Source organism: Passer domesticus, chromosome 3 (assembly GCF_036417665.1).
Source record: "Passer domesticus isolate bPasDom1 chromosome 3, bPasDom1.hap1, whole genome shotgun sequence".
Lineage (NCBI taxonomy): Eukaryota > Metazoa > Chordata > Aves > Passeriformes > Passeridae > Passer > Passer domesticus.
In genome coordinates, this window is record NC_087476.1 from 49,031,826 (window position 1) to 49,048,562 (window position 16,737).

The following is a 16,737-nucleotide window of genomic DNA, read 5'->3' on the forward strand; positions in this document are numbered from 1 at the left end:
CCAGCCATCTCTCAGTGAGCATGCTGAAGTGGAGCAAAGCAAAGACACGTCTGCCAGATTAATGTACAAAATGAAGATGTTTTGCTCCATCACCCACAAAATTACGCTGGGAATTAAGGAAATACGGACAGTGACAGTGCTCGGAAGGGTCCCACGACCAGCCCTGAGGCTGTCAGGAGGTGCGAAGTGCAGAGCGCCCGTCGCGCTCCGCCGGAGGGGAGAACAAGGAGCGGCTCCGCGGCCGCCTCTGCGCTGAAGGGACGAGGGGACCCGTGTTGTGGCGGCCCGGGAGCTGCTCCCTGACACCGCCGGAGCCACCGCCGGCGGGGTCAATCATTAAATCCCCGGCAGATCCGCTCCTGGCCGGCTCCCCCGCACCTCCTCGGCCTTCAGGCGTGCCTTGTCCCCTTCTGGCCTGACCGAGCAGGGCGGCGGGAGGGGAAGCGGAGGCAGGGACGGAGACACCTCCCGGCAGCGGGCCCCGGTGCGAGGCGGAGCCCCGGGGCGGGAGGGCCGTCCCCGCCCGCTCGGGAGCCATGTCGCCTCCCTGGACGGCGCCGTAGGGCACACCTGTCCCCCGCTGCCGCCCCCGCACCGCCTCTCCTCCCCTTCACGGCGGCGCTCGGCCGACACGGTCTCCGGCCGCGGTGCAGAGCCCCGGCCCACGCCTCAGCCGGCGCCCCGGCCGCCGCTGCCGTCCCCCCGCCCATGGGCGCCGCCCGCGCCGCGCCGGGACGGAGCCGGCGGCGCTGAGGAGCATGGCCAAGGGACCCGAGCAGGGGGACGCCTTCCTGCACCTCCCGGCCGCGCAGGCGGTGCCCGCCGAGGCGCAGGAGGAGCGCTACGCGGGGCTGCTGGGGCGAAGCTTGCTGCCCTGCGCCCGGGAGGCGCTGCCCGAGTCCGCCGGCATCAAGGCAGGTAAAGCGGGGAGCCGGCAGCGAGCGCTGCTCAGCCCGCGGCAGCCGCTGCTCGGGCTCCGGCGGGAGGGGCGGCAGGCGGGAGGGGCGGCTGGTTGCGGGACCGTAACGATGCCCCCGGGCCTCTCTTCTTGTCCCCCGCGGCGCTCAGAAACTCGCTTCGGCAGCGAAGCCCTCTCCTCGGAAGAAGAGGATGCGGATGCTCGCGACGGCGCGCTGACAGCCGCCGACCAAAGCCCGTCTTCGAAGAGGAGCATCACGCAGATCATGAAGGACAAGAAGAAGCAGACGCAGCTCACCCTGCAATGGTAGGGCTCCAGGGAGCCCCCGCTGCCCGCCCTGGGGGCTCCAGGACCGAGCCGGCGTGTCCGTCACACTCAGCGGGACCCTTCTCTAACAGCTGAGCCGGCCAGGAAGGCGACAGCTCTTTTAGAAAGAATCTGTCATTTTGGGGGTGTTTCGTTTGTTGGTTTTTGTTTTCTGTTTTTGTTTTGCGGGTTTCTTCTGGATGAGCCTCATCTACAAATAAGTACACCCATCCCCAGATTTCTAAGTTCTGAAATTATCAAAGATTTGTCACATAATAGAAGTCTCAGATTCTCAGACTATGTGGCTATCAATGAAATGTATCATCAAAATGTAGAAATGAAACATTATGTAAGAATTGCATTTGTGAACAGTTAAATTTTCACTGTCTTATAATGCATTTCTTTTACATTATATTCTCCCGCCCACTGAGGACCTAACTTTGGTTTATTTTATCTGGGGAAAAAAAGCTAACCAAATAAGAGGTCAAATTCTGCAGACATTAATTGATAAATGTTTATATTAAAATACACTTGAAATTAGGGAAGAATTCTGTTGAATTAAGTGGGACCTTAATTACAAAATGCAGACTGTCAATAGAGATATCTTTCCTTCTATCTGAAAAATTAGACTAATCCAAATTATTCAGTTCATTATTCTAGTTTACTTCTGATTGTAAATAGTTAAGGATTTATGTCTGGAAAGTCCATACAAAATTATTCCATGTGCAGTGCTTACTACACAGTATTTTCTTACAAATTTATGTAATTTGAGAAACAAATTTATTGCACATCATCCCAAGAGTAGTGAACAATGTTAAATGATAAAGCAAAAAACCAACAGGACAGAGAAATACCCAGCTCTTACCAAAGGCTCTCTTCAAGTAAAAACAGTCAGGTTTTTGCTTCAGTTTTAAAAATTTTACTTTAATGACCATAACTCAGCACTTGTATTCTGTAAACTGATTGGGAAGCTACTTAGAAATTCACCTTCTTCAAAAAACACTGTTCTTTGTTTTTTCCACTGTGGTTTGATGCATTTCTAGGTCCAGAGTGGAAATTAAAAAGCAAAACAATGAAGAAAAGAGACATTAGCTCAGCTGTTGAGGATACAGTGGGACAGAAGATGCAAGTCCAGGTGCCTGGTATTAAATCCTTTCAAAGGAGTGACTTAAACCCAGGTCTTTCATAGTCTAGTTAAGTCTCTTATTTTCAGACTAAGGCTGGCTCTTAGGTGATGATAATTTAGTTATTTAAATAAAGCAAAAAAGTCCTGACATTGAAAAAGACTCATTAAGAACAGGGATCTGGCTCCAGTTTTCCATATTCTGCAGCTAGCCTAAGCAGCAAGTGTGGAGTCTGTCTGTAGTGCCTGTCATGTTCAGGAGAAACTCATCTGTGTGCTCGGATGGAATTCCAAAAAAAAGATACCAAAAACTGGGAAATGCAATTAAGAGAAATGGCATGTTGCTTCTTACTCTGGCAGTTTCTTTCTCTACACAGGCTGGAAGAAAACTACATTGTGTGTGAAGGAGTTTGTTTACCAAGATGCATCCTTTATGCACATTATTTAGACTTCTGCAGAAAAGAGAAGCTGGAACCTGCCTGTGCTGCAACTTTTGGGAAGGTAATAACTAAATGCCTTAATAATTTGTTAGATCAGCTGTTTGGAAGAGTCACAATTTAGTACACCTGTGTAAGAATTCTTCTGTTCGTCTGAAATTCACATGTTTTTTACTGATAATGTACATGTAATCAGACTAACTATAACTACACTGTCTCCTATGAAGGCATTTCACCTTCAGGAGATTGAAGCTGAAATTCCCTTTGATTTATTGGTTCGTTTACAAAAAAACCCAAAAAAACCACCAACAACAACAACAAAAAATATTCTCTCTGAATGCTTCTTTTCTTTCCCTTTTTGTTCATGACATTAATAGGTTCTTTCCACAAAACCAGATCTGATATGGAGGACATTTATAATTATACTAAAGGCAGTGTAAGGTGAGATGTGATACAGGCAATACTACTAGAAGGGGAAAAGAAATTAATAACACAAAGAGCTTCCAAATGAAAAATTGTTGATTCGTTCTCTTTTCTACCCTTCTCTAAAATTAATCCTGAAGTAATTTAATGTAAGAGAGATGTGAACTTTTCAAATTAAATCCCGAGTATTTAGTGAAACAGGAAACCAAAAATGTTTCAAGGATCATCTTTTTTAAGCACTACTGATCTAGCAATGATTTATACATAGAAAAATGCATTAATTTAATTAAATAATGGATTTAAGATCTGTTTTATAAGATGTTAATTTCCTATTTAATTCCTCTTGAACTGGATATACTAAAAAAGTGAATATCTAGTTTTCATATACAGTTTCAGTATAAATGAGAAAGACAATAGGTTCCATTTAAACATTATTTTGACAGTGATCTGTCTATTAGATATATCTATTAGATCTACCTCTATTACCGAATTAATTTTTCAGATCACACTTTCAAATAAAAAAATCAATTTCATTCTAGTTCTTTGTCTTTGAAAATAGAATAGCTAGAGGGCAGTTTTTCCTGATTTTGTTTAAATCTCTGAAGCAAAAAATACAGTTGTGCTTAAGGAACTTGAACATAATAGGATTCTGGTGAAGACAGCTAGATTTTAGAAAGGGAAAACAGGTGGGAAGACTGGAGATACACAGCAAGATGGACAAGGATGGAAGAAAGACTACAGTGTGAAACGTGGACTAATCGTTTATGTTGTGCCACAAGTATCAAAAATATTAACTAAATTCATGAACTACCTTAGACCATATGTTTACACTACAATTTTTCTATAAACAGATCGCTAAGAAAGTTTGCCAGTGTTAGAAATAAATGCAGTTATTTTTTCTTTAGACCATTCGCCAGAAATTCCCTCTCCTTACCACAAGGCGGCTTGGAACACGGGGCCATTCAAAGTAAGGCACAATTACATATGTATCTGCTTATAGAACACATTTTAGCAATCATCTGTATTTCCACGTCTCCTTAATATGTACTAATTGGCAGGGGAGTTTATTCAGATGGTACACTGAAAGTGATAACTTTCATGTGCATGTTGAAACTGATGCTCAAACGTAAGCATTTAAGTTTGAAAGCACTGCTGCATAACTTTTAAATTAAACTGATTAAGCTTCTAAATCTTGTCATTGCATTTATAGACCCATGCATATGTTGCAAATATGTGTCAAAATATTAGATATAAAAATCGTTTATAGCACATGTCTTTTTATAGCTTCTCATCTTCCTACAAATAGTGACTTTATTTCTCGTTTGCAAACCTAACACCTTTCATTGTGTTCTCTATGTAACAATATGGGTTCACTTAAATGCACCACCAGAAAAAGCATTGTTTTAAATTGAAGTTAAGGTATACCTCTGCTCTTTGTTGTGGGTATTTTATAAAACTCTGAAAAGTACACCATCTATAGTGCAGTTGTTTTATAAATAATGTATCCTATTAATTTTTGTATTTGATGTGTAAAATATTAGATTGTAGGAATAGATTATAGACAACTCTATATCACCTGCTGCTAAAATTTTTATTAGTTCTGGTTCTGGAACTATGCTTTTGGCCATGAATAATTTAGTGTAATACTGTTGTTAAGAGTGGTAATACACATATTCCCTCACATCCATTTTGCTAATGAATAAGATAGAAAACTAGAATAATGATGGAAATAAGAGAAACTCAAAACATTCTCTTTGATTAGGAAAACTCTTTATTTTGAGCCACTTAGCCTTGAAAAACAAAGTTGCTCTTGTTTTTCAGCAGTTTATAAGCAAAACTCAAAACAAAAGGAGACTGAAAAGAAAAAAAATGTCTACAAGACTAGTTTTCCTAAGTGCTTTGCAATATACTAGAAATATCTGAAAGATACTTTTTTAATTTTCATAGTTTTGGGGAGTTATTAAATATTGTTATACTTGGTTTTCTTCCTGCCTTAGAAATACAAGAAATAGCTAGTTGTTCCACCTTAGTTTTGCTGAAGAATGAATGAGATGTCATTTGTGAATTTTAGGTTTTGTTGCAGAAAAAATGAAGGTGGGGAAGAATTTAAATTCAAAATTTTTGCAAAGACATTCTATTTCTTGAGCATGTCTCAAGCATTTGTTTTAAATAACCATTAATAAAAAATAAAATCCAAAGGAAATAAAGTCTTCATAGAACATTATTCCTTTTAAAAAATATTTTATTGTTGGTTTTAACAGAGGATGGTTCTGGCACAGTGTCTCTCACAGTCTTACAAATTTGTAATCCATTCACCTCTTTTAGGAAACAGAACACAGCCTGCAATGTATAGAGGAAAACTGGAACTGAAGTTAACTTCTCTTTTTGTAGGTGACCTATAAATGCTGAATAGAGGTGTTTTGAGGAGAACAACTATTAGAAAGGTTATTTATTAGGGGAAAGAGGGATTTTGTCTGCTGTGGTGAACTTAAGCTGTGATTACAGGCATAAGATGATGTAGACATAGCTTTGCTGCTGGTGTTCTGTTTAAGATTTTAAGAGGTCTGGCATTCAGAATCTGTACAGGAATATTTGAGAACGTGCTAATTCATCAGTGTTGTGGTAAATTCTTAGTCAGGTTCATAACCCAACAGATTTGGTGAACTACTTAGTTACAATGAATGAGATATTGCAAGGGAGAAGCCTCCCATATGCTCATTATATACTTGTTCTGACATAACTGACAGACTGATAGACAGGATCCAATGAGGATCCAAACTTCCAAACATATCCTGTGTCTGCATGATTTAAGCACAATAAGTCAATTAAGTAAATGAGAATGTTTCAAACATGTATATAGCTACAAAATTAATTGTATTTGAGTATATGTCACTGTAGTCCGCTTTTCTCAAAGACATGAAACAATATTAATATAGAAATAATGCATGCCAAACATTTCTTTGGCAGATTCCATATCCCTGTTGACCTTGTTGGTATTATGTGCCATATTTTCATATGGATTAACTGTTCTTGAACAATTTCCTCAAAGAAATGAGGCATCATCAGGTTTTGTTTGAACATCTGGCACTTGTTTCTCTGTATTTTTTCATCAGTTTTCCTCAGAGGCTTTTCTTATTCAATTCTCAGTTCTGCTAAGGTGCACTTACCTTGATCTTGCAGTGCTAAAAAGGACCTCACAAAAGGCACAAATGACAATATTTCAAGTTTAGAGACCAAATATAGCAGCAAGTAGTCAAATAGAAGTGTCAGTATAAATCATAGAATTATAGAGCACAGAATGATAGAATGGTTGGGGTTGGAAGGGACCTTAAAGATCATCTAGTGTAACCCCTGTGCCATGGGCAGGAACACTTTCAACTAGGCCAGGTGGCTCAAAGCCCCATCCAATCCAACCTTGAACACTTCCAGGGATGAGAGATCCACAGCTGCTCTGAGCAACCTGTGCCAGTGCCTCAACACCTCACTGGAAAGAATTCTTTCCTAATATCTAATCCAAATATAGCCTTTTTCAGTTAAATGATCTCTGATAATCAATTTTTCAATCTGTGGTGTTGTGGCCCGTGTCCCCCTCAGAAATACAGACTTGATGAGGAGTAAATGAATTTCTGATTCATTCTAAGTAACAGTTAGTCACACAAATATTATTTACACAAGTATTTCCATTAAATTAATAATAAAGTTAAGGGACTGTTCATCAGTTTCAATAAATTATTAGTTATTCTCTTTTTATGTTAGCATGACTCTTAAATGTTGCAAGCTGTTTCTGAGTCACTGGGACTAGTAGGAGAGTTGTTAGTAGCAATTAAGTCATATTTTTTAAAGCACAGTAGTGTAGTAGTGACATGATATTATTTCTGTCTCTGCTATCTTTATTACCATATAATGCTAGCAGGAGCAGTATTAGCACTCACTATTCCTAGCAGTAATGTTTTATATAGCAATATTGCCCTGGAGATCTGATCATTGCCCAGGACTCCAGATGCTGCAAAAGCATAAAATGAAGAAGACAATTCTTCTCCGATGGAATAATTGTTCTTAAATTTTAGAGAAAAGTTAACACCCTGGGAAAAAAGTGCCTTCCTGGACACTTCAAGCATGCATGGTAACCTATTGGTAAAGTCTGGCTGTGATCAGAAGAAAGCAAAGAAAAGAATTTCCTTTTTCCATCATCTTCAAGGTGTTGGAAATTGTTTTTCTCCCTCTCTGAAACAAGCTCTTTCTGACATCCTCATGAACATGAATTTGATTTGAGGAAAAGCTTCTGCACTAACATATGGAATACAGTTGCTGTTGTAAGGTGTGAGATGCCCAGATGTTAGTTCTTCCTCTGTTCCCAAACAGCATTTGTCATCTCTAGTTCAGGACAAAGGATAAACTTAAAACTGAATCTGATGATCCCTAGAATTCAAGTCAGAATCTCTCTCTGTGTTTGCATCCAACAACCCATTTGTGCAAAAGTGTCAGTACTAAAACTCATTTAAACATTTGGCCAAGAATATCCAACACATTGGACACAATTTTGTTAACAAAATACGTTAGTCTCTCATGCCCATGCTAATCACTCTACATAGCTGAAAGTAAAGGAAATTTTCTGTTTTCAGTCTGCTGAGTGAAAGAAGATGCAGCACCATAAATACTGCAAACTGCTCTCTTAGATTAGTGTTTCATAAGCAACAGCTCTCTGTTCTGAATCCAGAAGATTTATGCAGTGGTAATTTTGAACATACCATGGTCAGTCCTAGAACTCAGCTTTAACTTTCACAATACACAAATCACCTGAAACAGCTATTTGGGAAAATGTACAAACTGCTCAGTCCATACACACGGGAAGACTGTTTGAGCTCAAGTTACAATTTAATTTCTTTGTAGACTTTGATCAATGATGAATCTTAGCTTTTATCCATCATGTCTGAAAACTATTATCTTATTTATTAGGAGTGATTTAGTGGGTTAATAAAACTGATATGGCAGCTGGCCCTGTGATAAGAAGTTATTGCAAGTCCCTGAACAGCTTAAGCCTATCATTTCCTTATCAGCTATCATTTGTGTCAGTGTGTGCTAAAATCAGAGCTACAAGTTGTGTAGGAACATATGTTACAACAAACCACTGAAATTAAAAGAGAAAAGTAGTTCAGCTTGTTGTATAAAACGTTTGTCTCAAAAATTGAGAGTAAATTCCTTGTAGTAACTGATTACATTTTGTTAATTACACAACAGAAAAAATAAATAGTAAAATACAAATATACTGAACATGAAAATATGCACATAAAGCGATAGAAAGCATTTGAAGATGTAGGTTAAAGATGTTGTCAATGTGTCTGGTATGGTTATACTGCTCTCAACAGGGAGCCCAAAACTAATGGCTTGTAAGAGAATAATAATCTTCATACCCTATTACTCTATGGAGGATGCCAGACAGAGCTTGAAAAGTAAAATTATATTATTTTTAATAGTTTCTCTGTTGTGAATGGAAAGTTCTGTTTTTTTAGCAGTAAAAATTCAACTGCACATTATTGAAGAAAAAGGGAACGATACATGCTGTGCCTTTATTACACAATGAATATGTACTGAAAATATCTATTCTCTACATAACAAGATGTCTCAATAATAAATTCTGATATCCTGGGACATTCCTGCAGGAGCAAGTATATTGCCTACGATTGGATACTTGAGAATCTAAATCATACAACAGTTCCTGTTCCTTGTCCAAATATATTAATATTGAATTAGATGTGGAATAATCTAGATATTGAATCATAACTTAATAAAGAATTAATACTTTTCCTTGCCTCTGGTCCACTCCAGCCTTAACTGGAGGGAATGCCAAATTTATGGTGAAAGTGTAAAAGTCTTTATTTTAGAATTTTAAAAATGGCATGTGATTGAAGCTGAGAGATTTAAACTGTTGGAATGAGACGTGGGCAGCTGCTTGCTTACATGGCCAATGACAAATGGACAGATAACATTGTTAAAGAAGCAGTCACAACTCTATTCTGTTTTTTCATCCTGTTCAATGGACACCCTTTGCCATGTAAAGAGAAAGTAAATGCTGTCATTTCAAAGAATCCATACCTGTATATTTTCAATACATCTTATGGCACAGTAAGGAAACTGTGACACTTTTAAGTAAGGGGAGACACTTTCAGCTTTCCTAGGGGTTGAAAGGTGCTACAGTGATCTTGCAGTGTTATGTGGACTCACCAGTTTCAGGAAATAATTTCAGGAAATATTCAGGAAAACAGTAAAAGCAATGGTGCCACGTTCTGTCATGTTTCTTGGCTGTAAAATTCTGAATGCACACAACAGACTGTCCAGAAACAGAAAAATTATTTCAGCTGAGATTGTCACAGCTGCCTAGGCTAGGCAAATATATCATCCTAATGAACATTTTCTTAGGCATAATTTGTATCTAATGCCTTTAACCAGCTTTGTAAATATAAAGTACGTGAGGGTTTTGTTCTTACCTGTAACAGTTCCATACACGAACAAACAAAATATTGTGACTTTTTTTTAATGGTCATCACCAGGAACAACAGAGATGAGATGAGATGAGATGAGATGAGATGAGATGAGATGAGATGAGATGAGATGAGATGAGATGAGATGATGAGATGAGATGAGATGAGATGAGAGTAACACTTTTGTTGATGTGTTCTATGAACTATTTGCTGGGGTTTTGTGTCTTTAGAATGCATTTCTTCAAGCATTTCTTCAAGGAGTTTGAGTGAAATTGGTGCAATGTGTTGCAAAGTGGTACTTCGAAGCAGCTCATGGTACTTTCAAGCTAATTTCAGTAAAAAGCAAATTAACCTTTCTATTCTACCCATATAACATTCTTAGACAAATTCTTAGACAAAGTTTAACACAATCAGTTTTAAAATCTATTGGGTGGAATTTATAAGACAGGGCCTATCAACTTTGATAGATGAACTCAAGCAAACTTTGCTATGACCAGTAAGGAAAGAGCTGCCCCCAGCTTGCTCTCCTGCCCTTCTCTCAGAGGTCACTTATTTTGTAGCAAAATCAGTGGAAAGCAGTAAGTAGCTACTGCACAGCCAGTTTTCTTAGCACCAACCCAACTTTCTTTGCATCTTTGGTGTCTTTGGTTACGATGCTGGGTGTGAGCACTGCAAAACCTGAGCAATAGGCATATTTCCTTTTTCAATCTGTATTTGGGAGCAGTAATCTCCAGGAGAGCAACAAGGGAGATGAATGTGGATGAAAAGTGCCTAAATGGCTTAATAATTTAGTCAGCCCATAACCTGACAGAAGAATGAATGAATGACATACTATCATTGTTAGTCATAGGTGACTGAACACTAAGTTATAAGGTACACTGGCAAGCTATTTTCAACTGAGAAAGGCTCTGAGGGATTGTCTAAATGTAATGGTGGCAAGTGCGATAAAATGAACCTGATAGATCAAACCCAGCACTCTTTCAAGCAAACGAAGTGAAGTGAAACAGAAGACATTTTAGGGAGAAGAGATGTAACAAGTTTCTGAGTTTTCTGTTCTAGCTATATTCTTCTAGTAAGAGATAAAGTATTTTAGTTTTAACCCTTGAATTTGGATCAAATCATGACAACACTCTTTTCTATGAGACTAGATTTTGTTCCATGTCTGAAAGGAATTTTTAGACCCCCTTTAGAAAAGTTTTCAAAAAGAATTTAAAATCAGTGTGACAGCTTGCTTTACTTTCAATTTGGCAGCTTGGTTTACCTGACATGTCACTCATAAATGCTCCTTTGTTTTTTCTTTTCCTTTTTTTTTTTCTCCTGCAGATATCACTATTATGGAATTGGAATTAAAGAAAGCAGTGCATATTACCACTCTGTGTATTCTGGAAAGGGCTTAACCAGGTAAAATAACTTCTGAGACTTGAAATCAGTGAAAGTCTAACTATAACCTTCCCTTAGGAAGGTATATGTAGGACTCTAATTTTTGTTTCTACCAGAACTAGAATTGATGGTTATCTCAGTGTTTAAAAACTTGATCTCTGTATTTTGCTTGAGTCTTCCAGTTTGACCCCACCACAGTCAGTGTAGAGCTGTCAACTTTTAACAGCAGAACATTTGTTCAAGTTTGGATGAGGGAGCAAAATCCCATTTGCAGAACACTTTTCTAATTTTGTTTGTCTGTGTGTCACCCTGTGAGTTCTTTGCCCAGGACAGCTTTCCATTATGAAACGCCTGGAGAACGGTGTGAAGCTGGCACCTGTGGGGCAGGAGGGAGGGGTCAGTGTAGATTAATATTTACAGGTCCTTTGACTGGCTAATATCAGTTTAAACCTAACCCAGGAAGCTCTAATTATATTTATTTAAGGGACAGCTAGCAGGATCAATACGTTACGATAGCTGCCTGTTGGTTTGCCAAAGATTAATAGTTCGTAAAACAAATGTCTCTGTTCACATATGGCTTGAATGACGGCTTTCATTGTCTGTGACAGTATACCTGGATAAATGGGACTCTGAGAAAGGAAAGGAATAAATGAGTTTATAATCACACATAGAAAATTTGACTGGTGGCAGATTTAGGTCATATCCAAAGAGACCTTTTCCAAGCAATAAGACGAGTGTGCAAATTGAGGGTAATGCTGCCAATGATGCTTAAAAAGGGAGGGTTCTCTCCACAGCAGTACTTTAGGGTATAATAGATTGGAATATTCTATTTATTTTTCTGATATGTATCCAGAGCTTTGGAGGTGCTGCTGGTACACAGTGTAATTTTTTTTCATAATACAGAATTATCTTGAACAAATTGTCCATTTTGTTGACTAAAAGACAGTTATTTTCATTTAAAATATTATAATGATTCTTACTCCTTAGTTTATGTCAGGCAGGCACAGTCTAGTAGCAATGAGTGCAAAGAAAGTGGAGGTTCTGCAAAATTCCCCAGTGCTGGATTTCTGAAGGAATACACTCACATGAAGATGGCATAGATACTGTCTAAGATTTTCAGGACTACTCACTAGATTCACTAATTGGGAATCTTTTATTTGTGTTAGGACCTGTATGAGATATTGAATTTTCAGGGTCCAGAAGTTCAGCTGCCTCCCTATCTGAATTAAAGCAGAAGCCCAGATGCTCATTTTTCACAGTCTGGCCCATCACAGTAGCTGGGTTTTTGTGTGTGAAGAGAGTAATGCAGTTGCTTGGGGTTAAGAACAAGCTTCTGGATAATGAAAAAATCAGGCAATGTAGGGATTCAAAATTCCTAATTCCTGGCTGCTGCATATAGTGATCCATAAATCTGTCCTTTACGTCTCTTCTAGTTTTTGAGGCTCTGAAAGAGCAGTACTAGCAGATACTCCTTTTTGCTGTTCATGCAGTACATTTTGCTGAACATGTGGAAATCCAGAGTCCAAAACAAATACATCTAGCCTTGAAGTTAATTAGATCCATGTTGTAATCAGCTGAGTGATGCCTTCATTTATACTTAACTATCAACATGCAAGGGAACTGTCTAGGTGACACATGCTGGATTATCATGTGGTGGGAACTGTCAGGCACCTGTGCCAGGCCTGGGCAGGAGGAATTCCTCAACTGTTCAGCCTCTGGATTTCTGAGAGCATCTCAGAGAGGAGGAAACAGCCAGGGAGCATCTCAACAGCAGGAAACAATGATATTGCCTCTAATAATTATGAGACTTCATATTGCCCACAGTATCTTATCAGTTGGCAGCTAGTGGTACAGGAAATAACAATAATCAAACAACATTTATCATTATAATGATCAATTAGAATCGCTATTATTGCACATTCTCTACTTTAGTAGTTGTAATTTAAAATGTTCTTTCTGGTTTCTGCACCAAAGGGTTGTCTGATAGTCCAATGACTTCACTGGGAATCTCTCAATTGGACTCTTAACAGGACATTCACTATACAGCAACATATTTTTGCCAATTAAGGAATCTTTTGTCTCAGAAATTTATGTAATTAGATCAAAATAGTACTGTAATGAAAAAGAATGGGAAATCACTATGATTTCTTAATTTTTCCAAGAAATGTAAATTAGATAGATAGATAGATAGATAGATAGATAGATAGATAGATACTTTTTCTACTCTGAATTTACTCAGCTCTGTTAAAAACTGCATGTATTTCCCAGTAAAGACTTTATGGACTTGCACCTATGCCAACCTTTTGCTGTTTGTGAAGTGGCAAAGATCCAAACAAAAACATGAAACTGGATTTTATACTTTAGTCAGTGGTCTTAATCTTCATGTTTTATAAGACATCAGTGGGTTTCCTGTTATCCCCAAGCATTTGAAAATCAGTGGAAGAAGTTAAAGAACAAAAAACATTTAAAAAACCATAAAAAAACCCTGTAATTGCATTTGGAAAAATGTGATAATTTTTCTAATAGATCATACATCTATATAATCTCTACAAATATTCTGCCTAGGAAAAAATAATTAAATGTGTTTATTTTCAAAGGTTCTCTGGAAGCAAGCTAAAGAATGAGGTAAGCACTGTAATCTGTTTCTTTTTACTTCTGTTATAATACAAGTATTATGTGACCTGTGGTTTCCTTCACATTTTTTTTCTTTGAGAATTGTAGCATTATTTTTCATTAAATATTAGACCACATAACCTTTCTTAACAAAGCTGAGTATTTGTTCCTCTAAATATTCAAAGAAAAATAAGATTGGAAAACATCTTTTAGGGTCCCCATTGCAATCCAGTTACCCATAACCGTATTTAAGCAAAGGATCAAGCTCCAGCTTTATTTTTTTTACATGTTACTTTAACAGGAGGTCTTTTTCAGAATCATGTATGTCTGACTGGAAGCTGAAAAGAACTTTTTTTTTTTTTTAAATAAGTTTGTGTCTCCTGGTCAGTATTGCTTCTCTCTATTTTTTGCTCTTCATGACATTTTGTTCTTATGTCTTTTTGCTGCTTTTGCTTGTTGGATGGGACAAACAGCAGCTTTTAGTAATTTATATCAGCCATATAGCCTTCCACTGTACTTGTTCTGATTTGAATATATTTAGAGTAAAATAAATCATAAGGTCTTGTAAATGGTATCTTTCCAATTGCTATTGGAAATATCCCTTCTGATGAGCCCTAGAAAGGGATCTGGTTTGTTGGTTTTTGTTCTCCAGCCTCCCACAGGTAGGCTACATTTTTATTACTGTATACTACAGTATAGTCACTGTCACTCTGGTCAAATTGTTAAGAAAATTATGTATTATCGTGCATTAAAGGTTAAGGGCTGCTCAAAGTATTTTTATTTGGTACTGAGTTCAACTGGCATGGAATATCCCAAATCCATATTATTAAACTGAACCTGCAAAAGGACATAGGGACATCTCTGCTACATTGCCATGAAGAAGTGTCTCTAATGTGCAGTACGTGTTGGAATACAACTGGAGGTGTTTGGGATACTGCTAATTGGTATGGGCCAAAAGAATGCCAGAGGCCATTCTGAGTGATACTGTTCCAGTATTGCTTGGGAATGTTTCCTGACACCATTTAATTTACTAGACTAACCATATCTTCTCTGATCAACTGATACACAGTAAGCCTTCCACCTTTTTAATTTCCAGATAAGCAACTCCTAGCTGATAGCAGACATTTTTATTTGTCCCTGAGAGTATAGTTTTACTCTATTGATCTTCATCCCCCTTATTACCATTATCTCAAAGCCATCCATGTCTTTCTACATGACCTCTTGGTCTTTCTCTGTTGATGATTTTGTTAGCTCATGTCAACCAATTTAGTCTATGAAATGTTCAGTCAGATCAGCCCTAAGTCTGATCTTTGGGAATTTTCACTTCAATCCCTTTTCAACCCAGTAGTTTCCTTGTCAACAGAACTTGTTAGCATTTCAGCCAGAGTCAGTTTCTTAAATATTTTTACATTCTTTTGCTAATCCCCACTCTCACCAGCATAACTGATCATTTCCCATGGTGACACCATGTCAAGTATTTTAGTGAGGTTCAGATAGATTAGATCCATTGCATTTTCCCTGTTCAGATAATTGGCTATCTTATCAAAAGAAGATAGTGCTATGCCACGGGATATCCCAAACATATTCATGAGCACTACTGAAGCATTCATTCGTTCAGAGTTTTGGGATGGAATATATCGGGTTCCTTTGGTATAAATGGATGCATATTTTCTTTCATCTCTGATGTGGCATTCCCAGTCTGCCTTGGAATCGACAATCCTACAAATCTGTCTTGTTTCTGACCAAAAGTTCCTCTATTCTCCCAGAAAAAAAGTGTTCACAGATAAGTCAGTGGAAATAAATGAGAAAGGGCACATCATTGTGAGTTCTGGATTGTCTAACTTAGTATCATCTAAAATTTTTCAGGCAGGTCTTAAGAGGAAAAAAGTCTTTCATGGTCAAAACTGAATTACCATAATCTCAGTGTACTGAAATTTTGGCATTATATTTTCATTAGTGTGCACAGGTGATAGATATGTCCTTTTTCATTTGCTTGAAAGTACATGCAATTAGGTATTCCAAAAAGATTTACAACAATTGCATAAGGTGTAATTCTCAGCAGGGACATAAAGACATTGAAAAGATGTTAAAGCACTGATTGTCTAAATATACTGAGTAAATGGCATTTGAATGAACACTTATTGAGTGCCAGGGACACTGTTTACTTCTGGTATGTTTTATCACATTTTCTAGTATTCTCTCTGTAGGGGGAGATATCAGCAAATTCTTTTATCTAAACCAGTTAGTGCACCATTAGAGTCTGCATGGTTAATTAGGCAGATAATATTACTGTCATTATCTTAATGTTAAATGGCCATTAGAAACAGATGGCATTAAATTGAAAGGGCAAGTGGCATCAGGTTAAAATATTAAGCCTAGAACTAAGGCACAGTCATATAAGTCCATTAGCAAGGTAAAAAACATTGCAGATTATCTTCTCTTAAACCTTGCACCACAATCACTGCCTTTTTTAAAAATGAACAAATCCCTTTGAATCAGAGCTTTTAATAGATTTCATGGGTAATTGCATAATAAAATCATTAGAATTACTCCTGTTAAAAAAATACCCTCCTTATTTCCTGATAGGCAATTATAACACTGTAGAAGTATTGACATGAAGAAATACTAATGTTTCTAAATTTCTGCAATTTCTTTTACTTAGAGCTTTATATGTGTTTGAATAGTAGATAACACATGCAAAATTAGTTTACATGTTTACATTAGTTTACATTAGTTTACATTCATTTGCTTTTGTTTTTGCTGTGTGTTTTGTCTGACATATCACCCTACAAAAATAGGGCTATATTTATGTTGCATAAGTCAGTTACAGGTATGGTTTTCTGAATTTAGTATTTGAGAGAATGTCACTTGAAACTGGCCTCCAATTTAAAAGTCAGCATTTACAGAAAAATAGTCTCATTTGCACACTTTTACACTATATGCTCTACTGTATACCTACCATTCCCACTTCAGTGAAATCTTACTCTAGGTAAAGGGTCAGGAAAAGGTTCAAGTTCCATTCAAATGCCTTATGCAAGATCAGAAATTTCAGACATT

At 37.9% G+C, this 16,737-nt stretch overlaps 1 protein-coding gene across 1 annotated transcript in view; it reads left to right on the top strand.

Moving 5' to 3' along the window:
- Window positions 1-758: 758 nt before the first annotated feature.
- The window catches only part of RFX6 (regulatory factor X6), a 33,698-nt gene continuing 17,719 nt past the window's right edge, over window positions 759-16,737 (top strand). The window contains exons 1-5 of the mRNA XM_064415774.1: window positions 759-1,225; window positions 2,726-2,849; window positions 4,114-4,175; window positions 11,011-11,088; window positions 13,665-13,692. Coding sequence (XP_064271844.1) covers window positions 759-1,225; window positions 2,726-2,849; window positions 4,114-4,175; window positions 11,011-11,088; window positions 13,665-13,692 — 759 coding nt within the window. The remainder of the gene's footprint in view (window positions 1,226-2,725; window positions 2,850-4,113; window positions 4,176-11,010; window positions 11,089-13,664; window positions 13,693-16,737) is intronic.